The sequence below is a fragment of the Rhinoraja longicauda genome, chromosome 15, assembly GCF_053455715.1.
Source record: "Rhinoraja longicauda isolate Sanriku21f chromosome 15, sRhiLon1.1, whole genome shotgun sequence".
NCBI classification, from domain to species: domain Eukaryota; kingdom Metazoa; phylum Chordata; class Chondrichthyes; order Rajiformes; family Arhynchobatidae; genus Rhinoraja; species Rhinoraja longicauda.
The window spans coordinates 12,668,449-12,694,485 of record NC_135967.1 but is presented as its reverse complement, the minus strand read 5'-3'; the positions used below and the strand labels follow the sequence as shown (position 1 = coordinate 12,694,485).

The 26,037-nt window shown below is 44.1% G+C and overlaps 1 protein-coding gene across 2 annotated transcripts in view; it reads left to right on the top strand.

The window, feature by feature from the left end:
- aff2 (AF4/FMR2 family, member 2) overlaps positions 1-20,405 on the top strand; it is a 463,349-nt gene extending 442,944 nt beyond the window's left edge. For both annotated transcript variants that reach the window (XM_078412201.1, XM_078412200.1), the window contains exons 17-21: positions 3,672-3,743; positions 5,145-5,238; positions 9,402-9,451; positions 13,757-13,980; positions 16,386-20,405. In XM_078412201.1, the coding sequence (XP_078268327.1) occupies positions 3,672-3,743; positions 5,145-5,238; positions 9,402-9,451; positions 13,757-13,980; positions 16,386-16,507 (562 nt within the window). In that variant the 3' untranslated portion in view covers positions 16,508-20,405. The remainder of the gene's footprint in view (positions 1-3,671; positions 3,744-5,144; positions 5,239-9,401; positions 9,452-13,756; positions 13,981-16,385) is intronic.
- The last annotated feature ends 5,632 nt before the right edge of the window (positions 20,406-26,037 follow it).

Sequence of the window (26,037 nt, the reverse complement as noted above, 5' to 3'; positions counted from 1 at the left end):
CTCAACATTACTTCCCTGTTTGTGTATACAAGCCCTCTTGAAATAAATGCTAGCATTGAGTTTGCTTTCTTTTTTTATTTATTTATTTATTTATTTATTTTTAAAAAAAAATTTATTTTTTTTTAAATTTTTTTTTTTTTTTTTAAATTTATTTATTAGAGGTTAAATACATCAATGTACTTCACATATATCTTGTTACAATCATTGTACCCCATAATTTTATGTTTGCTTTCTTTACTACCAGTTCGACTTGCAGGTTAATTTTTTGGGAATCCTGCACCAGCACACCCAAGTCCCTTTGCACCTCCGATTTCTGGATTCTCACCCCTTTCAAAAATAGTCTACGCCTTTATTCCGACTACCAAAATGCATGACTCCACACTTTGCTACACTATATTCCATCTGCTACTTCTCTGTCCACTTTCCCAACCTATCCAAGTCCTTCTGCAGAGCCCCTGCTTTTTCTGCACTACCTGCCCCTCCACCTATTTTCGTATCATCCGCAAACTTTGCCACAAAAGCCTTCAATCCCCTCTTCCAAATCATTAATATGCAACATGAAGAGTAACGGCCCCAGCACCGGTTCTTACAGAACTCCACTAGTCACTGGCAGCTAATCCAGAAAAAAGCCCCCTTTATTGCCACTCTTTGTCTTCTACCATCCAGCAAGCCTGCTATCCATGCTCATGTCTGACCTTTGATACCATGGGCTCTCATCTCCCTAAGCAGGCCTAACATGTGGCACCTTACCAAAGGCTTTCTGAAAATCTAAGTGGTGTGAAAGGTCGCTTTTTTTAAAGCACCACAAACTGTTTTAGTAACTAAATAATAATAACCATCATAATCGTAATTTATAAACCAAGTATGTTTTGCAACATACGAGGAATTTGATTTGCCATACAGCCATACCAAAAAAAAGCAACAAGACACACAACTACGTAAAGATTTGACATAAACACCCACCACAGCGGCTCCTCCACATTCCCAACTGTGATGGAAGGCAATAAAGTCTTATCTCCTTTCCTCCTTTTCTCCCACGGTCGAGGGAGTCGAACCATCCGCAGTCGTCGATCGAAGCTCCCACATCGGGCCGATCGAAGCTCCCGTGATCCGGGGGGTTGAAGCTCCTGCAGCTTGTAGCTCCCAAAGCCGGTCCCTAACCAGGGACCACAAGCTCCACGATGTTAAATCCACAGGCTTCGGCGGTTGGAGCTCCCGAGGTCGATCCCCGACAGGGACCGCCAGCTCCACGATGTTAAATCTGCAGGCTACGGCAGTTGGAGCTCCCAAGGTCGTTCCGCAGCAAGAGGCCGCTGGCTCCACAATGTTAGGCCGCAGTGCGGATGGAGATAAGACCAGAGATAGACACAAAAAGCTGGAGTAACTCAGCGGGTCAGACAGCATCTCTGGAGAAAAGGAATAGATGACATTTCGGGTCGAGACCCTTCTTCAGACTGAGTCATCATCAGTTCCATCCTACACAAACATGAAACCAAAATTGAGTGATAAGACGTTTCTACAGAGGCTTCCCTTACACTTCCCCAAGCTATAATATGATATTGAGTTGGGATGTTACACTGGCTGGGTGTTTGATACCTGCCTTCCCTCAGGCTGTGGAATATATGACAACGTGTCATCTTGCTGCTCATACCTACTGCAAATCCTGCTGAACAACTCAATCTTGCAGTAACCTAGTCCCTTTACTGAGCCCATCAATTGATCTGAGGGCATACGGCTTTCTAAATGCCATGTAAATGATCTAAAAAGTCAAGAGCTTAGGTGGTCACGAATGAGGTTTTTTTACACTGTGCATGAGCGATTTTAGTGTAGTTTAGTTTATTCTCACATGTACCGAGATACAGTGAAAAAATTTTTTGGTGCATGCTAAACAGTCAGCGGAAAGACGATACATGATTACAATCGAGCCGTCCACAGTGTAGAAAAACATGATAAAGGGAATAATGTTTAGTTCAAGATAAAGTCCAGTAAAATCTGATTAAGGATAATCTGAGGGTCTCCAGTAAGATAGATGGAGCTCAGGACTGTTCTCCTGTTGTTGATAGAATGGTTCAGCTGCCTGATAACAGCTGGGAAGAAACTGTCCCTGAATCTGGAGTTGTGTGTTTTCTCACTTCTATACCTCTTGTCTGATGGAGGAGGAGAGAAGAGGGAGTGAGATTGGTCCTCGATTCTGCTGCTGGCCTTGCTCAGGCAGCACGAAGTGTAGATGAAATCAATGGATGGGAGGTTGGTTAGTGTGATTGTCTGGGCTAAGCCCACAATTCTCTCCAATTTCTTGCGGTCTTGGAGGGAGCTCTTATTTTTACTCAGCTTTCCAAGATTTATCTGATCCTGTTGCAGAAGTGCATTCGAAGGGGGTGGCTTGAGTACAGCACAAGCATAACTTTCATAACAAGTATGAAAATGCTAACACTGGCTCAATCCACACCACATCCCTGTCGAGGTTATCTTTTTATTCAGGGAAGCTAACAAAAAAGATGCGGGGTCAAACATCTAACAGGATGTTGATTTAATGTCATCATCGAAAAGGTCTAAATCACCCTGAAAAGGGGCCACAACGAGCTGGAGTAACTCGGTGGATCAGGCATCATCTCTGGAGAACACAGTTTATACCAAAGATAGACACAAAGTGTGGGAGTAACTCAGCGAGTCAGGCAGCATCTTTAGAGAAAATGGATAGATGACGTTTGGGTCGTGGGCCTTCTGGGAATGATCATTTCACCATTGTGCGTCTTTCAAGGTTTGACTTATCTACTCAAAATCAAAAATCGTCCATTTAGGCTGCAGAAGGGTCCCGATAGTCAGGACTGAGACTTTAAATTGGTCGCACAGACCCGCAGGGAATTAAGGGATATGGATCATGTGCAGGCAGAGTTTAGTTTAACTTTGCATCATGGTCGGCAGACATTGTGGGCCATAGACCCTGTTTGTGTGCAGTACTATTTTATATTTTACTAGACCCAGTGGACCTGTTGGGCCCAAACATCTCCTGCATTGGTGCAGCACCCTCTTCTCCCCCCCTCCCCTTTCTCCCCCCTCTCCCCCTCCCTTCCCCCCTCCCTCCTCCCTCCACACCCCCTCTCCTCCCTCCCCCTACCCCTTCCCCCCTCCCCTCCACTCCGTCCCCCTTAACCCCCCTTATCCTCCCTCCCTCCCTCCTTCCCTCTTTCCCCCCTCCCTCCCTGGGAGATGGATTTAAACTTTAAAATGTGAATAACTTAAAAAATATAATATATTTCAATGAAACTTCTTCCATTAACACCAAAGGGATGACAAGCGAGTAAGGTGGGCCTAAAATTGTCGCGCTATCGTGTACCGTTTTGCCTGTAGTTCAGGAACAAACAAACAGAAAAAAGAGAGTTTTAGTGTATAGATGATTAGGGTGTGAGTGGTCCTTGGTTATGTCGGCTGCTTTCCTGATGCAGTGCGGTGTAGATGGAGTTGATGGGAATGGGGACGCTGGTTTGCTTGGCAAACTGGGCTGCGTCCACAACTGTCTGCGGTGTTTTGCGGACAGAGCGATTACCACACACCAAGCTCTGATGCATGATGCCCTGTCTCCCCCTCCAACTCCCAAACCAAACAAATCTACTCAGACTTTGTTCATTGAGTGGGAATATTAATTGTCACTTGTTTTTTTCTTTAACAAGGTACGCCATGCGGTTAAAGAATTTCACCCGCTCCTTGGCAACAATAGCGGAGAAGAAATTGGCAGTTTTATGGTGAGTTTTTGCAAGGTGGACATTTGGTTATTGATCTGGTGAGTAAGTGCTCCTTCGTGTTGTATGAATGTAATTGTACGGGGAAAATATATTAATGAAAAGGCTTTCCCTTCAAATTGTGGAGTGGACTTTAAACCAGATCAGATATATCCGAGGACACTGTGAGAAGAAATTGCAGAAGCCTGACTGAAATTTACGAGTCGTCATTAAATACTGGCGAGGTGCCGGAAGACTGGAGGGTGGCAAATATTGTGCCTCTATACAAGAAGGGCTGCAAGGAAAAGGCTGGGAACCATCGGTAGTTGGAAAGTTACTTGAGAGTATTCTGAAGGATAGGATATACATGCATTTAGATAGACAAGGGTTGATTAGGAAGAGTCAGCATGGTTTTGTACGTGGGAGGTTGTGTCTCATGAATCTGATTGAGTTTTTTGAAGATGTGACCAAAAAGGTTGATGAAGGCAGAGCTGTAGATGGATATATGAACTTCAGCAAAGCATTTGACAAGATTCTACATGGTAGGCTGCTCTGGAAGGTTAGATCACATAGGATCCAAGAAGAGATCGCTGAATGGATAGAAAATTGGTTTCATGGAAAGAAGCAGAGGGTGATGGTGGAAGATAGCTTCTCGGACTGGAGGCCTATGACTAACGGTATGCCTCTGGGTTCGATGCTGGGCCCATTGCTGTTTGTCATCTATATCAATGGTTTTGATGAGAACGTACATGGCGAGATCAGCAAGTTTGAAGATGATACAAAAGTGGGTGGTATTGCAGATGGTGAAGATGGATGTCAATAATTGCAGCAGGACCTTCATCGGTTGGCCAGGTGGGCTGAGAAATGGTTGATGGATACAGAGAAATTTGAGGAGTTGCATTTTGGAATGACTAACATGGGCTGTACATACACAGTGAATGGTAGGCCTCTGGGGAGTTTTGTAGAGCAGAGGGAATTTGAAGTGCATACGATCTTTGAAGGTGGCGTCACAGGCAGACGGGTGGTCAAAAGGCTTTTGGCACATTAGTCTTCATCAGAGTATTGAGTATAGAGGTTGTGAGGTCACATCACAGTAATATAAGACATGGCCTGTTTCCTTTACCATTGATACATTTTTGCATATCTTTCATTCATTTGTTCTATATCACTCTACATCATCTACACTCTACACTCTACTCTATATGTCTCGTTTCCCGTTCCCGTGACTTTCAGTCTGAAGAAGGGTCTTGACCCGAAACGTCACCCATTCCCTCTCTCCAGAGATGCTGCCTGTCCCGCTGAGTTACTCCAGCATTTTGTGTCTATCTTCTGTTTACACTATGTTCCATTGTGAAATGCCTTGTTTACAGAAGGTGCAATGTTTGATTGCTTGGTCTAACATCATCTTTCTCTAATTAAATCTAGTTACCGATGCTTATCCCTTCTCTACTTGAGGATGTTCAGACTTAAGAAAGATCACGCCATGAAATATTCCCGGTCCTTGATGGAATATTTTAAGGTAATTGTGCCTGAATCAGTTATCACAGTAGGTTGCCTTCAACATCTGCTATTACACTGTAATTTAGTTGGGATCAATTCCAGTCGAAAGTTCTCTTCACCCAGAGACTGATTTTTTATTAAACGTTTTAGAGATGCAGCGCAGAAACAGGTCCTTTGACCCATCGAATCCGCTCCGACCAACGATCTCTGCACCAACCAACATAAACTAACACTTTCCTACACACTGGAAACAATGTACAATTTTACCGAAACAAATTAACCTAGAAACCTGCATGTCTGTGGAGTGTGGGAGGAAACCGGAGCACCCGGAGAAAACTCGCGTGGTCACGGAGGGAAACGTGTGAATTCCGCACAGACAGCACCCGTAGTCAGGATCGAAGCCGGGTCTCTGGTGCAGTAAAGCAGCAACTCTACCGCTGCGCCACCGTGTCACTCTGGGAGAATCAGGGATTGTCAGCTTGAGGTTGTTGTGCTTATATTGGGTAAATTTATCATGGTATTTAAAGCAAAGGCAGGAAGTTGGAGTTGTAGTCTGGATGAACCGTGATCGAATTAAATGTAGCATCAGACTAGAAAGGTTGATTATGCTCCATTTTATCCCATGCCCCTAAATTGAGAAACACGCTTATTGGTACTGTTGACACGAGGAACTGCAGGTGCTGGTTTACCAAAAAAAAACGACATAAAGTGTCGGAGTAACCCAAACGGGTCAGGAAGGATCTCGGGAGAACATGGATAGGCGATGTTTCAGGTCATAGTCTGAAGAAGGGTCACCACCTGAAACGTCGCCTGTCCAATCTCTGTGCTCCAGAGATGCTGCCTGACCCTCTGAGTTACCACAGCACTTTGTGACCTGATAGATACTGTCTCCCATCTGAAGGAACGTATTCGTAGACTTCAAATTCTCCCCTATCTGTTTCCAAAGGAGTAGAGAACATTAGGGAGGCTTTGATGCAAGATTCTTTTTAAATGATGAAATGCTTCGATAGATCAAAAGTGATAAACTGTTCCTTCTGGTTGGGGGCATCAGTGACAAGGAATCATCAGTTTTAATATTATCACCAAGAGACTGAACAAAGCACAAGAAGAAGCTTGTTTACACGTAGGCTTGTTGAAGCATGCAATGCTTTGCCACAGGGAATAGTTGAGACAGTTGCAGTTGCATCTTTTAAGCAAAAAATGGATGAGAATTTAAAGCAAAACACATAATTCAGTTCAGAGAGAATGGGGTAGTGGCATTAATCTTGAAATAGCATGTTGTTACCCTAGGCAGCAACTGGAGCTCATCCAAACCTTAATCTACAATGTCCTGAACCGATGAACTATGGACTGTCTTTGGTTGTACTAAGGACTTCAGGCATTATTTTTGCACTTGTGATGGGGTTATTAATTTATTGAATTTTTATTTGTTATATATTATCAATGTGCACTGTGTTTATGAGCCAGTTATAGAGCCATATAGCGTGGAAACAGGCCCTTCAGCCCAAGTTGCCCACACCGACCAACATGTCCCATCTGCATTATTCTCACCTGCCTGCGTTTGACCCATAGCCCTCAAAACCTATCCGATCTATGTACCTGTCTCCAAGGCCTGTTTACATGTTGTGATCTAATCTAAACAAAAACCTCCCAAGCTCTCTACAAAAACCTCCCTTGTTTTCCTTGAACTTATTTTGTGACCAAGTCTTCTGTCACCCGTCTTTATTATCTGAACGTCAGAGTTTTATTATCAAGAGGCTGGTGGGATTTTTAATTAATAGATACAAGGAAGGGTAGGTTAGGCAGCTTACAACCCAATGGTATGAACATTGAATTCTCCCATTTTATGTAACCTCAAACTAATTGTAATTGTCTCTGCGTTAAACTCCATCTCGTGCAGAGTTTTCCCCAAAACAGTTGTTCCTTTTGGCTGCTGAGTCACCTCCTCATTGTTATGTTTGGAGCGACTCGTGGAATGAATATTTAAAAAGCCACAGAGTTTGCCATTTATTCACAACTGCGAACCAAACAGAATGTTTCCTTTTGGATTAGTTCTGCTGTTCCTATCCAAAACTAGGAACTACAGCTCGTTATTTATGCCCAAGATAGGAAATGTTTAGAGGGCTCTGGGGCATGTGCGGAGAAATGGGAAGGTCGTAAGGTCATAAGAGATAGGTGCAGAATTAGGCCATTCGCCCCATCAAGTCTACTCAGCCATTCAATCATGGCTGATCTATCTTTCCCTCCCAACTCCATTCTCCTGCCTTCTCTCTTTAACCCCTGACACCCGTAGTAATCAAGAATCTATCTGTCTCTGCTGTAAAAATATCCATTGACTTGGCCTCCACAGCCTTCTGGGGCAAACAATTCCACCACTGTTGAGGCGGCCAACCTGGGTCATATGCAGGGTAATGGGAATGCCGACTTGGCCTGTTACCATGTTTTATCGCTCCATGACTCTAAGTGGAGAAGCCAATTTATCCTCACACGCTGTGCCAATAGAATCCGGGAACATTGAAGATTAAAGCACAGGAATGGGCCCTTTGGCTACAATATCCTTGCCGAACATGATGCCAAGTTAAAAAAATCACCTCTGCTTCTATGTGATCTATATCCCTCCATTCCCTGCATATCCATGTGCCAGTCTAAAAAACCTCTTCTTAGACACCTCTATTGTATCTGTCTCCACCACCACCCCTGGCAGCGCATTCCAGGCACCCACCACCCTCTGCATAGAAAATATGCACGCACATTTCTTTTAAACTCTGACTTTAAAGCTTTGCTCCATAGTTTTTAACTTTTCCACCCTGGGAGAAATGTCCATCCCATCTAAACCTCCCATAATGTTGTATTGAATGGTACAATGAGACCTTTAGGCCTCCTCTTTCTGCCCTCTGCCGCAGCTAGGCAGCCCACTGATTAAACTGTCCCATTGATCCTGTACTTCCTACAGTGCGTCGAATCATTGGCTCAGTGCTGGGGCACCAGCATGGATTTTTCTACTCAAGCATATGGAGCAGGATTTTTCCTAGATTCACTCTTTTCCTAGAATGACTTCATTTACACCTCACGCTGTCTTGGCGTGTCGCACCATGGCCACTCCCTCTTCTCCACTCTCCCATCGGGCAAAAAGGTACAGAAGTGTGAAATCGTACACCTCCAGAATCAGGGACAGTTTCTTCCCAGCTGTTATCAGGCAACTGAACCAACAACTAGAGAGCAGTCCTGAACTACTATCTACCTCATTGGAGACTCTGGGACTATCTATGATCGGACTTTACTGGCTTTATCTTGCACTAAACGTTATTCCTTTACCACGTTTCTGTACACTGTGGACGGCTCGATTGTAATCATGTATTGTCTTTCTGCTGACTGGTTAGCATGCAACAAAAGCTTTTCACTGTACCTCAGTACATGTGACAGTAAACTAAACGAAAGAGAATGGTGCCCGCATAAGTCATGGTCAGTGCACATTCCCTATCTAAAGCTTCAACACAGAGCAAAAGGTCAGGTTACAAACAAATGATCACAGGAGTGGATGGGAGATCGATGGCGTCGCTTTGGAGTTTTAGCTTTTAGTGATACAGGCCCTTCAGCCCATCCAGTCCATGCCGACCAAGTCGGCTGCCCCATTTTCCTCCATATTTGGCCCACAGTCCTCTAAACCTCTTCTTTCCTCGACATAATTTACCCATTTAGAGATACAGCACGGAAACAGGCTCTTTGGCCCATCAGATCCGTGCTGACCATCGAATACCCGTCCGCACTAGTTCTATCTTATCCCACTTTCTCATCCACTCCCTTCACACCAGTTGCAATTTACAGAGGGCCAATTAACCTACATCTTTGGGATGTGGGAAGAAAGCAGAGCACCCGGAGTAAACCCACGCTGTCGCAGGGAGAACGTGCAAACTCCACACAAACCGCATAACGAGGTCAGGTATGGAACCCGGGATCTCTGGCGCTGTGGGGCAGCAGCACTACCAGCTGCACCACTGTGCCATCCCTTTGTTCCTTTATTTTCGCTAATCTGCCAATGAAACCCATGGCAAATAATCCTCCCATCAGGTCTGGCCTTTTATGCTGCTCCCTCTGAATAGGTAATTTCAAATCGCACTTGTCTTGGCTGAGAAAGCTGCCCTTGGCCTGTTGCATTTTGACCACTGATTTTCTGTCTTGCAGAGTTCTTCGAAAGCATCGCAAGCACCATCTCCTTGGGGAACTAACGGAAAGTAAGTTTTCTTTCTTCATTTCCTGACTCCAGAACCTTACAGAATTTTAGATGTGTTCCCACAGATTCCCTTTAAAATGTGTTCCCAAGAGAGGTGAGAACATTGATCTTAGATGGTCCTGCAGGTGGAGGGCTTTTGGCACATTGGCCTTTGTCAGTCAGAGTATTGAGTATCGAAGTTGGGACGTCATGTTACAGTTGTGTCAGACATTGGTGTGGCCGCATTTAGAGTATTATGTTCAATTTTGGTGACCATGTCATAGGAAATATGCTGTCAAGCTTGAAACGGTTCAGAGAAAATTTACCAAGATGTTGCCTGGACTCGAGGGCCTGAGCTGTAGGGAGAGGTTGAGGAGGCTGGGGCTTTATGACTTGGGCTTCGGAGGATGAGGGGTGATCTTATACAAAATCATACGAGGAAACCATCTGGTAAACGTAGTCTTTTGCCCAGAGAAGGGGAATCGCGAACCAGAGGACATAGCTTTAAGGTGAGGAGGGAAAGATTTAATGGGAATCTGAAAGGTAACTTTTTTTACCCAAATGGGGATGGGTGAATGGAACATGCTGCCAGAGAAGGTAGTTAAGGCAGGTACTAAAACAGCATTTAAGAAACATTTAGACAGGTACGTGGATAGATTAAATTTAGAGGTATATGGGCCAAATGCAGGCAGATTGGACTAGTGTAGATGGGGTATGTTGGTCAGCATGGGCAGGTTGGGCTGAAGGGTGTGTTTCCATGCTGTATGACATCATTCCCCTTCCTGCTGTGTCCTATATCCATTGGGTAACTGCATTTGCACCAAACATCGAACAGTACAGCACGGGAACAGACCTTTTGGTCTGTTGATGATGCCAAGTTAAATTAATGTCCTCTACCTGCACGTGCTCTATACCCCTCCATTCCCTGCATAAACATGTGCTTATCTAAAAGCCTCGTAACCACCACTATCGTATATGCCTCCACCCCCCCCCCCCCCCCTTGGCTCCAGGGTGGGTTCCAGGCACCCGCCACCCTCTGTGTTAAAATATCTCACATCTCTTTTAAAGTTTTCCCCTCTCAACTTAAAACTGTACCCTCCAGATGATCCCGACCTTGGGTAGTGTCTGCGTGGCGTTTGCACGTTCTCCCTGTGAGCGCGTGCAAAAAAGCCCACACAGGTCACGGGGAGAACGTACAAACTCCATGCAGACAGCACCCGTAGTCAGGATGGAACCCGGGCCTCTGGCGCTGTAAGGCAGCGATCCTACCGCTGCGCCACCATGCCACCCTCAGCTATCTCAACAAAGTTCTGAGGTGTGAGAGTGACTTTCTAATAGATTAGCCCACAGTTGCAAGAGCAATCAGGTCACAAACATGACATCAGTCACATTTGTTTTATATTTAACATGCAATCATTTCATTCTGTCCCCTCCTGTCCAGAGACTTTATTTAACCTCGCTACAACACAGCCAGTTTCCAATGAAGGTGAATTGTCAACAGTTAAAGTGATTTACCTTCCCCCTGTGTTGCAATCTTTCAATTTAATATCGACCTTTGGACTTGGAGACACTATGTTTACGTTTACTGGAAAGTTGATGAATATTTCATTGATAGATGTTAAGATCCAGTTTAAAAGCAATCAAAGTCACGGATGATTGGCAAGTAGCAGTCACATTTACAACGCTTGTTGTTTGTGATTATGACAGAGTTCAGTCGGATTTTATCGGGCCTGAATGCTTTTCAATACAACATTTATCCCTGTCTCCTGTCAGACAGAATAAGGAAGGGCTGAGAGTAATTATTGTGAATAAAATAGCAGAACTCTGATTGATTTCCGCAATAAAATCATGCATCATGGTGTTAATCAAGCTTCTCTTGAATGCTTGCAAACTGTTTAATCTATTGATCATGAAAGCAGCCCATTTTTATAATGAACACAGGGACTGCCTACGGGATCAGCAGCATCTGCTTCCTCCTCCACTGCTGTTTGTCTCTTAATTATATTAAGAGTTTTCAAGGAGATAAACAAGCTGGACTTGAGCCAGTTCTTAAGCTCTCTCTCAATAGAGCCCCACTCTATCCTGGGTTTGACCCTGAGACTTACAAGGTCAACTGATAACATCTCTACACCTGTTAATTCTTCAAACCAGCACATCTTTCATCATGTCATAACAAGGAAGTGCCGAACTACAAGGTCCTGAGCTACCATCCACCTCATTGGAAACCCTCGGACTATCTTTAATCGGACTTTACTGGAGTTTATCTTGCAATAAATGTTATTCCCTTTATCCTGTATCTGCACACTGTTGGTGGGTTGATTGTAATCATGTATAGTCTTTCCGCTGACTGGATAGCACGCAACAAAAAATCTTTTCACTGTACCTCGGAACACATGACGATAATAAACTAAACCAAACAAATGCTGATTTATACCAAACATATACACAATAAGCTGGAGTAACTCAACAAGTCAGGCAGCATCTCTGGAGAAAATGGATAAGTGATGTTTTGGGTCGGGACGTTTTCTTGAGCCTGAAGAAGGGTCCAGACCTGAAATGTCACTTATCCATTTTCTCCAGAGTTGCTGCCCGACTCATTGAGTTACTCTAGCATTTGTGTACTTTTGTGATTTTGTTTGCCTGCTCTATTAATGTCGGAAAAGAACAAACAACATAGAGCATAAGAACAGGACCTTCGGCCCACAAGGTCTGTGCCAAACATGATGCCAAGACTCAATCTTAACTGCCAGCACATGATCAATATCCCTCCATTCCTTGCACATCCATGTGCCTATCCAAAAGTCTCCTAATACCACCATTATCTGGCTTTACCACCACTTCTGGCACCATAGGAGACTTCCAATTTAAAAATAAAAGTGCAAGAAACACTATGTAGGTAAGGCCGCATCTGTGGGAAGAGGAACAGAGTTAATGTTTGAAGTTGAAGACCCTTCATTAGAACTGATATGCCTGGAAGAATAGAGGCAGTGAATCAAACAAGTAAATAAAAATTAAATAAGAACAGCACATGCCGGAAGCCTAGAATATAAACAGAAAATGCTGGAAGCACTCATTAGGTCCGGCTGCATCAGTGGGAAGAGAAAGAGAGTTGTTGTTTTAGGTCATAGACCCTTTGGCAGAATTTTCAAGAATTACAATTGACTTGCGGGATAGCAGTTCTAGCGCACAGGCCCAATGATCTCCTTCTGGATATGACTTAGAGTAATACTGCATGCAAAAGAACATAATGGACAGTTTCTTCCCACCTGTTACCAGGAAACTAAATCGTCCCTTCACCAACTAGAGAGCGGTCCTGACCTCCCATCGACCTCACTGGAAACCTTTGAACTATCTTTAATCGCACTAAACATTATACCTTTTATCTTGTACCCAAACACTGTGGACAGCTTGAATATTACCATGTGCTGTATAGTCTTTTCACTGATTGGATAGCACACGGCAGAAAAGCTCTTCACTGTACCTTGAAACAGGAACAATAATAAACGAAACTAAAATGTGGCTTGTGGTCTTCAAGATTTCTTGGCTTCACACGGTTAGTGTTTTCGGGTTACAGAACCATCCTATCACCAACGAGAGAGCGGTCCTGACCTTCCATCTACTTCATTGGAGCCCCTAGGACTATCTTTAATCGAACTTCACTGGACTTTATTTAGCACTAAATTTTATTCCCTTTATCCTGCATCTGTATACTGTGGATGACTTGATTATAATCATGTATAGCAGTCTTTTGGCTGACTGGATAGCACGTAGCATAAAAGCTTTTCAATGTACCTCGGTACACATGCCAATTTTAAACTAAACTACCTAAACTGTAAACTGACTCCCAAATCTGTGTTTGTTTTAGTTTTTAGTTTCAGAAATGCAGCATAGAAACAGGCCCCTCTGCCCCTCCGAGCCCACGCCGACCATCGATCACCCATTGACACTAATTCCATATTATCCCACTTTCTCCTCCACATTAGGAGCAATTTTTTACAGAGGCCAATTAGCCTACAAAACTCGCATGTCTTCAGGACATGGCATGCGGTGGAAGCTTTTCACTGTACCTCGGTACACGTGACAATAATAGGTTCTTGCTTGGTAAAGGCGTCAGGGGTTATGGGGAGAAGGCAGGAGAATGGAGTTGAGAGGGAAAGACAGATCAGCCATGATTGAATGGCAGAGTAGACTTGATGGGCCGAATGGCCTAATTCTGCTCCTAGGCCTTATGAACATGAACTAAACTAAACTAAAAGGTGGCCATGTGGACTTCAATATTTCTTGGTGTTTTTGGCTTACAATCCTCTTTCCATTTTTGTTTGTGTAGAACCACGGGAACGGCCTCCCCTTTGTCACCCAGCCCATCGCCGGTCAGCTCCGTCGGGTCTCATGGGAGCAGCACCAGTACTACAGCGTCTTCACCCTCAGCAACCATCAGCATTCCCCAACGGATCCACCACATGGCTGCCAGCCACGTCAACATCACCAACAACATCCTCAGGAGCTACGAGCACTGGGACACCGCTGACAAGTTGGCCAGAGAGAGCAAAGGTCAGTGCGCGAAGGCAATGCTCCCTCTGCTTGTTGATGCAGTGGAATGCAGAGTATGGGCACGGTGGTGCACCCAGTAGAGTTGCTGATTTACAGCGCTGGAGACTGGGAATCGATCCTGATTCCAGGTGTTTATCTCTACGGCGTACGTACGTTCTTTCCATGACTGTGTGGGTTTTCCCCGGGTGCTCCAGATTTCTTCCACACTCCAAAGACCTACAGGTTTGGATGTTAATTGGCTTCGGTAAAAAAAAAAGGAAAATTCACCCGAGTGTGCAGGATAGTGCTCGTGTACGGGGTGATCACTGGTCGACGTGGATTCGGTAGGCCGAAGGGCCTGTTTCCACACTGTATCTCTAAGCTAAATCAGACTCTACAATCAGTCTGAAGACCCAACCCGAAACATGCATGTCTGTTCCTGCCACAGATGCTGCCTCACCCATTGATTTGTGCTTTGCTCAAAATTCCAGTATCTGCAGTTCATTGCGTTTCATCGGGACTTTCCAGCGCCCGGTGCGGCTCGGCCACGGGACCTTCCATCTCCTTGCGGGGGCTGTGCGGGTCGGTCGCCTCGGTAGGGGTCGAGCTGTCTGTCCGTGGGAGGGGCATGGGGGAAGAGAGAGGAAGTTTTTTTGCCTCCATCACAGTGAGGGGGTGTTTGGAGTCACTGTGATGGATGTTTGTGTTGGGGTCGTGTGCCTTGTGTTCTTTTTTTTTGTGTTCTGTGACTGCCGGAAAATGTAATTTCGTTCGGTATCTCGGTATCGAATGACAATAAAGCTCTGTATTCTGTATCCTGTATAACCTGCAACACTGGAGTTCTAAGGCAGCAGCTCTACCAGCTGTGCCACCATGCCATCTCTTCATTGGAATGAGATTGAGATGGACACTGGTAATGAATTTCCTGCAAATAATGTTGAAGAGGGGTTCCAATCCAAAACGTCACCTACCCTTGTTCTCTACAGATGCTGCCTGGTCTGTTGAGTTACTCCCGTACTGTCTCCTCACAGAGTTTCCAACCCCACTTTACTAAAAAGATATGCTGTAAGGACTCTTGCTCGGAGGATCATAGATGTAAACTTATATCATCCTCTCTGTCTGTTTAGAAGGTTGACAATCCCCCATTCACAAATGCTTCCAAAAAGTCCAATAAATTCTATTTCTGGGCACTTTGGTGTCCCACACCAGCTAGTGAAATGGATGTTAAATGGTAATTAAAAAAATCTACCCAAATTATGCCTAATCATGTAAAGCACTTCAATGCTTGTTTGTGATATTTAATTAAAAGTTTAAGGTTAAGAGGTTTTACATCAAGGCATATTACAGCTGAGTGATCTTGCTTGCACTGTAGTTACGATGAAAAAATATCCACTTCATGTTTTTTTGTTTGCTTTGTGAATTAACAAGGGATAATATCAACCAAATGTATTTCATTAGATGCAGATAAATTGCAAATTAGTCATAAAGGATACCATCAAAGTGAATCTACGGGAAGCAAATAGCCTGTATTAGGATCTTAAAATGGAGCGGTTTATGAGGCAATGAATGTGGAATGTAACAATATGACAATGTTTAAAATAATATTGCAATAATGCCTCGTAGCTGCATTGAGTAAGAGATTTCTAGCGATTTTGCAGAAACACATTATTAAGTGCAGTTCTGGTCACCCCATTACAGGAAAGATGTGGAGGCTTTGGAGAGGGTGCAGAGGAGGTTTACTAGGATGCTCATAAGTTCAACCCCATCCTCTTGCCTTCGCCCCATAACCCCCGATACCCTTACTAATCAAGAATCTGTCAATCTGCACCTTAAAAATACCCAATGACTTGGCCTCCACAGTCGTCCACAGATTCACCACTCTGGATTAGATGGTTTCAGCTGCAGGGAGAGGTTGGATAGACTTGGATTGTTTTCTCTGGACAGTTGGAGATTGATCGAAGTACATAAAATTATAAGAGACTTAGACAGGGTAGACAGTCAGAAGCTTTCTCCCAGGGTGGAAATGTCCCACACTAGAGGGAATAAGGTGAGAGGGGGGATGTTTGATGGAGATGCGTTGGGCATGTTACAGTGGTGCAGGCCTGGAACAGATTGCTGGGGGTGGTGGGAGGCAGGTTCGAGAGGCTTTCAGGTAGGCACATGGAAGTGCAGGAATGGACGGTATATGTTGCATGTACAGGCAGATGAGAACAGTTTAACTTGCCATCATGTTCATCTAAAACATTGTGGGCTGACGTGTCAGTTCCTGTTCTGCACTGTTCTATGTTCTATAGAAGGAGGCCATTCAGCCCATCGAGTCTATGCTAGCACTTAGAGCATTCCCTTTCCCATCATTCTATACTCTCGCCAACCTGTTCTGTGTTCCAAGTCACATTGTTCACGTTTTCTTTCCTTCTTCATTGCAGAGTTCTTTCACGAGCTGGACACATTGATGGGGCCACTGACGCAACACAGCGGCATGACCAGCCTGGTCCGTTACACCCGGCAGGGACTGCATTGGTTGAGGGTGGAAGCCCACCTATTGTAGTGACTCAGCTGCACGCTGCTTTTTTAATTTTCCGTTCAGTTGGCATTTCCATCTCTACCTCTGCCAGGACCACGATCGGCGGATGCCCCCCCCCTGCCAGTCCCGGGCACCGAATCAAAAACACCGGCGACGTATCTCTCCGTCCGCCCCACCCCCCCCTCTCCCCCCGCTGCCCCGCAGCCTGACCCTGCCAGAGGACACTGTCTCCCCCCGGGGAGTAGTTTGACCGAGAGTCTGTGCGTCGAGGGAGGGGGGAGAGCCCCGGCGGGTCACGAGGAGTGGAGGAGCGAAGTACCAGCGTCATATGTTTCTGTGCTTTCATCTGAGTGCATCGATTTCTGCTCGCCTTTGAGAAGACAACAGGCATTGTACACTCCCCAAGGGCCACGACAAGTCAAAACCGGGAAAAGAATGATGTGTCAGAGAGAGAGTGAGAGAGAGAGAGAGAGAGTGAACTAAAATGAAGGAAGCGACTATGCCGAGTTACGAATGGAAACCCCCAACAAGAATCAGATCCAAATAATTAATTGTTGTGCTTCCTTGTAACTCAGGCCGAGAGGGGTCTACACTGGGTCATGGCAGAATGTTTGAATGTCAGACTGTGAGCCCTGAGGTCAGAATAGGGTCTGACTGACATTTCCACAGGCAAGTCGTTTGACTCTTGATTTTGTACCCTTTCTAAAGGAAAACGTACTCAAGTAGAAATGGAAAACTGAGCATTGAACAGAGGAGGTCTGCTCTTCTTGCTTTCTGCACAATGGGGACTCACCATCTTCCATGTTGTCAGGTATGCCTTAGAGATTGGTGATCACAAGCACTTTTTTTTTTTGTTGAAAATATTTATTAGGGTAGAATTCCTAACACCTAGGTAACGTGTGAAGGAAAATTTCCACAGTCCTGGCCTTGCCATTTATAAGGATGAGCCCAAAACTTGGGCAGTGTATATTTTCAAAGGTGATTTTCAATCCCTCCCAATCATCATGACAATATCTTCAGACACAGCCAGCCATTTTCAGCACCCGGAGATCTTTGTTCCTCTGATACTCTTGTGATCTTTTTTTAAATATATCACGTTATGCCACGTTGTAACCCAAACCAAAATATGGAACTGAAAAATGTTCTCCAACTGTGATAATATGATGCTTGAACATTTGATGGGACGGAAGGTTCAAAGAACTAAGGTTTCTCCAAAGTGGATGAAAGGATCTATTGAGAGAAAAAAAAAAACGACGGTTTGAAGTTACCGATGCACAAGTACTTAAGATGCTTCAGTGGAATTCCTCACTGCTTCATTAGAGTGGACGTGGTGTTAACTTGTGTCGAATACATGAGTTTGCACCTCGCCGTTAATAACCACGGGTGGAATTTCTGAAAGTAGTTTCGAGCGCTCATTTGCAGATACCTCATGCACCTGTCCAGGATCAAGACTACTCAATGCTAACGAGGATCCTCCATCGTATCAAAATGCATCTCAACTTAAACTAACTGAATTAAGCAGAACAAAGGATCCTGTTCAGTCAAAGAACATCTCAACCGAGGTTTATATGTAACGAGCTGGAGAGGGTTATGGACACTAAAAGCTGGAGTAACTCAGCGGGCCGGGCAGCATCACTGGAGAAAAGGAATAGGTGACGTTTCGGGTCGGAACTTTGAGTCTGAAGAAGGGACTCAACCCGGAATGTCACCTATTTCTTTTCTCCAGAGTTGCTGCCTGACCCACTGAGTTACTCCAAATGGAGATAATTATGGGTGGTTATTGGTGGAACCATGACATGCAATATCAGTTCTTATGAATTAAGAGCCATTTAGATGTCCTTAAACCATTCCTCACCCTGTCTCTGGTAAAAGGTACAATTATCATTAATCCAATGACCATCGTATATTGTTGAGCTTCAAAAGATAAATGCAATGCAGCAAAATCGTAAAGAACTCATGCTAGATATCTTAATAGGATGCATATCTGACAAATGCAGAGATGGAGGAGATTAAGATACGCAAAGCTGTCTGTGCCTTATTAACTTTTGAAAGCACAGCCAAATCTAATAGGAGATAGTTTGTGGACACAGAAGGATTGGAATGTGTAGCTGCACACATTGGTAGGTCACAAAATATGAGTATCTTCCATTCCCCGAACTTAGTTGGTATTTTTAAAAAGACTGCAGAGTTCCTTGGCATTTTCACTGACCATGTAATTAGTTGTTCACTTTGATTTCTCAGTTTTGCAACTGAAAGGGGCAAAACTACAGGTCCACCACCGATTTTCTGGCACCTGATGGTCCAGCATCTCCTTTAATCTGGACAAAACTATGAGGGTGCACTTGAGACCCCCCCCCCCACTCTCAGAAGTCGTCCCCCCCCCCCCCAAAATGTGGTGCCAAGGCTGGGTGAGGCAGCCAATCCCGACCTGATCGGAACTTCCACGGTCGATCGGCGGGTCGAATTTGCCCCCTGCGGCCGGGGCTCTGGAACTCCAGCGGATCCATTCCCATGACCAACTTCCAATGGCTGGCTTTGCCGGCCGGTATCTTGTGCCCTGAGCGGTTTAGGCAGACCACTCCTCCCTACTCTCCCTGTAGCTCAGGCCCTCAAGACTTGGGATCATCCGCGTAAATCTTCTTTGCACTCTTCCCACCATGTACCACATTTTCTAAATGCTTCTAATCTGATAACGTCCACAGTAAGAGAGGGATTCCAATTTTATTTCAGACTTCTTGTACTTTTGGGGGGGAAAAGATACATTTCTCCTCATGATTTTAGGACAGCCACCTGCACTCTCCCTCCAAAAACGTGCTGCCTTGGTAAAAATAAATCTTGCTCCTGGCGTACCATCAAATGTTGTTTGGATCTGATCCAAATGGTGGATTTCCCCAGGATATTCTGCTATAGAGATGGTGTTGTGTCGATACCAGGTGTTTCACCTCATTGAACGTTTATATAAACTCTCCACTGTAATCAGTCCCACAAAACACATGCCCAGAAGTAAATTCATAGATTTTAATTCCTGTTAATCGCGGGTGGATGTAAAAATAAATATCAATTCCCATGTGCCTGCATAGCTTAGAAGGGTAATTCTGCTTTCAAAGCTCCAGTGAAAATATTCCCCAGAGAGGCAATTGGGGTGTGTTCATCACCTAAGATAGTCATTCAGGAACTCTGAAAGAGTAATCAAAGCAACTTGCATTTATATCCTGCTTTTATTTAAGTAAATCACCAGGGGCACAACACGGCAGACAAAAGCTGACATAAGCCACGTAGGGAATTATTAGTGTAGGAAAGAACAGCAGATGCTGGTTTGCACCGATGATATACACAAAATGCTGGAGTAACTCAGCGGGACAGGCAACATCTCTGGAGAAAAGAAATAGGTGACGTTTCGGGACGATTCTGACCCTTCGTCAGACTGAAATTCAGGGGAGAGGGAAACTAGAGGTACCCATATGTAAAGGTACAGAACAAATCAGAGCTGGCATCGATGGCCACGGAGCCTACAATAGTCCATTGTTCGCTGTGGAGGAGGTGTGATAATGGAGGGATACAATCTCCAGCGATGCTGCCTGACCCACTGAGTTACTCCAGCATTTTGTGTCGCTCTGGGGAATTATTAGAACAAGCTGATTGAAAGCCAGGCTGTTAATTGAGGAGGGTTTTAATGGAGGCAATTGGAGAGGGGAGGGAGGAGGGGAGTGAGATTTTCCAGAGCATAGATTAGCCTTTGAACCCACTACTGTTACTGATGGTCTGCATACTAAAAACTAGTTGATGTCCGAGCAGAGCGAGATGTTTGTCAGGGAATGTTACCGACTGGCCCATTCCATCTGTGCTGGGGCACCCACTGAAGCCTGGTGTGGTCAACGCCAAGGCTCAGTGGGAGAAGACCATAGTCTAGGGGCCTTCCATGGTGGGATATTATTGGGGGGGCGGGAGGGGGGGGGGGGGGTGGGAGTGGGTAGGGTCTGGTGGAAACGCCCCTCAAATAAGGGAAGGGATATCACCCTAGTGGTCCACATGAGTGGCCAGGGTGCTTGGTATAAGGATGGTCTGTGAAGACTATTGAATATTACAAGCACTACTATTGCTGGTGGAGTGATTATCTTTGAGTAAGAGGCAAGGTCAAGAGGAAGGAATTCTGGAACATCAGAGGGCATGAAAGGGGCACATGGTAGATTGGGTGCCAGGCAATGGACAGGTTTGGAACAGAAGCTTGAGATCTTTAGTGTTGAGCTGTTGGTGATTTATGAATTGGCGTAGGGAAGTACCCATGTTAACCTATTGTTAAATCTCTTCCCAACTGCAAAAAGAACTACACTCAGTCACTCTTTCAGCTGTTTAACCTTAACAATTTCCAAGAAATAAGAGGAAGATTAAGGTTTGCAGACATTGTTAAAACTGTCATTAGGAGGTTATATTTGGAAATTATGATTAAATATCTTGGCGGTGTAGGTGGTGTTTCCATTGTGAATGTGGGTACAATTGAGCTGATTTACCTCAAACATTTTAGAGCCTGGCCGATCATCCTCAGCTTCAGAGTTAAAACCTAGCCAAGAGACCCACAGTCATACATTAGAGTTCAAAAATAACCTTCTGAAAGAGAGAGTGAAGATACTTGAAAAGTTGCAACTTAGTTTCTCAAAGTATCACAATAAGGTAATAAGATCATCAGACATAGGAACAGAATGAGTCCATTCGGCCCATCAAGTCTGCTCTGCCATTCGATCACGGCTGATCTATCTTTTCCTCTCAACTCTATTCTCCTTCTTTCTCCCATAATCTTTGAAACTTAGTAATCACCACTTTAAAAATTCCCAATGACTTAGCTTCCAGAGGTGGCAATGAATTCCACAGATGAGCACGCAACATAAAACCTTTCACTGCACCTCGCTACACGTTACAATAAACTAAACTAATCTGAACTGAAATTCACCACCCTCTGGCTAAAGAAATCCCTGCTCATCTCCATTCCAAAGGTGCGTCCTTTCATTTTGAGGCTGTGCCCTCTGGTCCTAGACTTCCACTACTGGAAACATCCATTCTATCTAGGCCTTTTATTATTCAGTAGGTTTCAATGAGGTCCACCCTCATCCTTCTCAACTCCAGTGAGTACAGGCCCAGAGCCATCATAAAATAACCAACAATATCATTCAGATCTGACTAGGAGGAACTTCAGATGCAGCAGGTGCCTAATATGGGCGACCAGCTTGCAGTTGCTGTAATTGTACACTGAAGGGTGACCACACAAAATGCATTCACTTTTGGATGGATTACAGAGGAAGACATACTTAGCAAAAAATATATATAATTTAAATATTTAATGACAGCTTAAAAGGGAAAAGCTTTCCAGTAAGAAAGCAATAGAGCAATCGTTTTCAATTTAAAAAAAGTTGTAACCTGATTTTCACTTTTGTCTATAGGGCATTTCAAAAGAGTTTTTGTTTCCCCAATAAAAGGCCAAGCCTGTTGAAGTGTCTGTCACAGAATAAAGTCTGGTGTAGTCTTTTTCTTCTGAGGTGGTCTTTTTTAGTTCAAGGAGGACTTGTTTCTGAATGACGGGATGATTGCCAATACTGTGAGATCAGAGGTAATTGGTGAAACCCCTGGTGGACACACAAAATGCTGACCCCTGACTCTGCCATAGGTGAGGTAGGCACAAAATGCTGGGGTTACTCAGCAGGACAGGCAGCATCTCTGGAGAGAAGGAATGGGTGACGTCTTGTGTTGAGAGCCTTCTTTCGGTCCGAAATATCAGCCATTCCTTCTCTGCAGAAACGCTGCCTGTCCCACTGAGTTACTTCAGCATTTTGTGTCTATCTTTGGTGTAAACCAAAGTAAACCTGCAATTCCTTCCTAGACATAGGTGAGGTCATATTGGCTTGATGGGCCAGGCAGGTAGATATGGCATAGAGTCATGCAGTGTGGAAACAGGCCCTTCGGCCCAACTTGCCCAAACCGACCAACACGCCTTATCTACACTGGTTCCACCTGCCTGAGTTTGGTTCATATCCCTGTAAATCTATCATATAGTCACACAGCATGGAAACAGGCCCTTCAGCCCAACTTGCCCACACCGACTACTGTGACCCATCCCACCCACCAATATCCTCTAAAACTATCCTATCCATGTACCTGTCTAAGTGTTTCTTAAAAATTGCAATAGCACCTGTCTCAACTACTTCTAATCCTATCCATGTACATGTCCAAATGTTTTTTAAGTAGGTAGTTTGGCAGATGGAAGACAACCTTTACTGGGCTTCTCCTGAAGAAGGGAGTTGAAGTTCTAGATGTCTTCATTTTGATTGATCAGGAACAAGGGATTCCTAGAGTCTACAAGGGTTGTTTTTTTCTTTAGAAACGTCCTCCTTGAAGCTTTTACTCTCCTGGAAATATCTTTAAGCTGCCTAGAACAGGGTGCCTCTTTCCACGGCTCAAATGTTGGGTATGAGCCAAGGGATTGCACCTTTCAACTCTGGTTGAGTGTAATCAGAATTGTGATCGAGTGTGGTACTGTCATTTGGCTTTGAGAAGGAGGCAGTGAGCAGACACAAGGAACTTCAGATAGACAAAAAAGTGCAGGAGTAACTCAGCGGGTCAGGTCGACCTGACCCGCTGAATTACTCCCAACACTTTGGTCTATCTTTGGTATAAATCAGCATCTGCAGTTTTTTGTGTACCGAAGATAGACATAAAATGCTGGGTTAGCTCAGCAGGTCAGGCAGCATCTCTGGAGAAAAAGAATAGGTAGCATTTCGGGTCGAGACCCTGCTTCAGACTGTCTCAAGAAGGGTCTTGACCCAAAACATCACCTATTCCTTTTCTCCAGAGACGCTGCCTGACCCACTGAGTTACTCCCGCATTTTGTGCCGATCTGCAGTTCTTTGTTTCTACAAGAAACTGCAAATGTTAGAATCGTGAGTAGAACACAAAGTGCAGTTCATGCAGCATCTGTGGAAGGAATGAGCTAGCGACGTTTCGGGTCAGGACCCTTCTTCAAACAATTGGATGTTGAGAACTCTGCGAATCCCACTGCGATATTCCCGCTAATGTGTCTGTTGCTCCTTCACTGCCGCCATGGCCCAATGAATAAGAATGAGATTTATCAGTCGGAGCAGAAACGCTTTCTAAAGCACCTTCATAAAATCTTGTCCCATGGAATGAAATATTTCTTAGCCAAATGTGTGCAGGTTCTTCAGAGATTTTGCCCCATTACAGACTTTGCATCAGAGTCAAGGACAATTGTCATCCTTATTATTTCCCCCATTGTAGGTAATTATTTAAAACAAAATATGGCACAAGTCAATCTTATAGGAACAAACTAACCTGTTTCCATTGATGTTGATGTTTGAGGTACTGACTTATGACTTATTCTTACATTTTTAAACCAGACTAAAGATGTTTTATATAATAAAACTCCAATTTGGAAACTTATTTATTAGAAATGAAGCAGTATGTTGGCTAAGCAGATAATTTTTGACAGTAAGCCATGTTTTGTCAGATTTTGATTATGTTTGACAAGTGTGTGAATTATTGAGTCTATTAGTCATGCCATTGTTAAATTATTCCATCTCTGCATGGGTACAGTCTCATCACATCAGGCACCTACTCAAGACATTGTAAATTTCCCTTCTCAACTTTTTGTGTTCCTGATCAAAATTCCATTTGTGGAAAAAAAATACGCACACTAACCGATTTGTTACTGCCAAATGTTCACAAATCCACTGCCTTTTGTAAAAGATTTTGTCAAAGACATATCAACACACCTGAATCTATCTGTCTTTCTCTCTGCCTCTCTCGCTCTCTCTCCCTCTCCCTTCTCTCTGCCTCTCTCTCTCATTCGAACCCTCCCTTGGTCTCTCTCTCTCTCTCTCTTTCACTTGCTCTCACTGTCTCCTTCCATCTCTGCCTCTCTCTCTGTTTCTCTTTCTCTCCCCCACCTGTTCTAGTTACCCCTCTCTGAAACTAACTCTCTCTCCCTCCCTCCCTCTCTCTCTCTCTTCCCTCTTTCATCTTTATCTCCTCCTTCTCCACTATATCTCTATCTCCTTCGCTTTCTTTTTCTCTCTCTCATCTTCCATTCTCCCCACTCCTCTTTCTTTCTCTCCTTTCTTTTTCCTCTCTTTCTGTCTCTTTCTCTTCTCGATTCTCTCTCTCTCTCTCTCTCTCTCTCTCTCTCTCTCTCTCTCTCTCTCTCTCTCTCTCTCTCTCTCTCTCTCTCTCTCTCTCTCTCTCTCTCTCCCTCTTTCTCTCTCTTTCTCTCTCTCTTTCTCTCTCGCTCTATCTCCCCCCCCACCATGTCAAGTTACCCCTCTCTGAAACTCGCTCTCCATTCGTGGCTTCAGCATCTGCAGCCGAGCAGACATTACAGCCTTCCTTCGGCCTACTGCCATCACACCATCCATTAATGGAGGGACGGATGTGGTGTGTGGAAGTAGGAGGCGAATAACATCACATCAAGTGTAAAGATTAAGGGAAATATGTTCAGCCCCCAACATCACAAGTAGACTTTGTTTGACAGGCATGCTCTTATCTATCCTTGTAAAAAAATAATAATTTTTTTGGTAAGTTATGAATTTTTGTACAGAGAGCTAAAATGTAATTATGTTAAGCTATTGATTAATCTCTGTAAAGCTGTGGGAGGTTGATTTCTTTGGCTTAAATATGAAATATTATCTGCCTGTTTCGCTTTGTGTTTCAGCTCTGTTGCACAGATAATGCATTTTTGTCACTTGTGTGTTCATTTGGAAACGTTAATACTAAATGTACAAACATTAAACTGTTATTGGTATTTTTTGTTCTTTTTAAATGTAATGTCTCGGTATAAATAATAATTGTATGAACTGGTATGATTGCTTCTCTGAAAGAGGGCTTAATTATATTACCAGTGTGTTGAATAATAACAAGCTACAATAAAACCATTTTTTCTTAATATTGCCTGGTTATGTCAGCTGGTCTGTTTGGTGGAAATTCATAAACTACATTACCACTACCTCAGAAATGGAAGAAAGAACTGCTTATGCTGGTTTATACCAAAGATAGTCACAAAGAGCTGGAGTAACTCACAGGTCAGGCAGCATATCTGGAGAAAAAAGCGTAGGTGATGTTTTGCATCAGGACCTGAAACGTCACCTATCCTTTTTTTCTGAGTTACTCCAGCACTTTGTGTCTTTCCTCAGAAATTGAAGTGTGTTCATGGACAAAGTGAACGCTCACAGTCTTTTGCCGAGGGTAGAGGATTCTAAAACTAGAGATTTGAGACTTAAGGTGTGAGGGGGGAGATTTCAGAGGGACCTCAGGGGCACGTTCTTTTAGGAAGGAGATGAGGAGAAATTTCTTCAGCCAGAGGTTGGTGAATCAGTGGAATTCATTGCCACAGAAGGCTGTGGAGGCCGTCGGTGGATATTTTTAAGGCTGAGATAGATAGATTCTTGATTAATACAAATGTCAGAGGTTATGGGGAGAAGGCAGGAGAATGGAGTTAGGTGGGAGAGATAGATCAGCCATGAATTATTGGCGAAGTAGACTTGATGGGCCGAATGGCC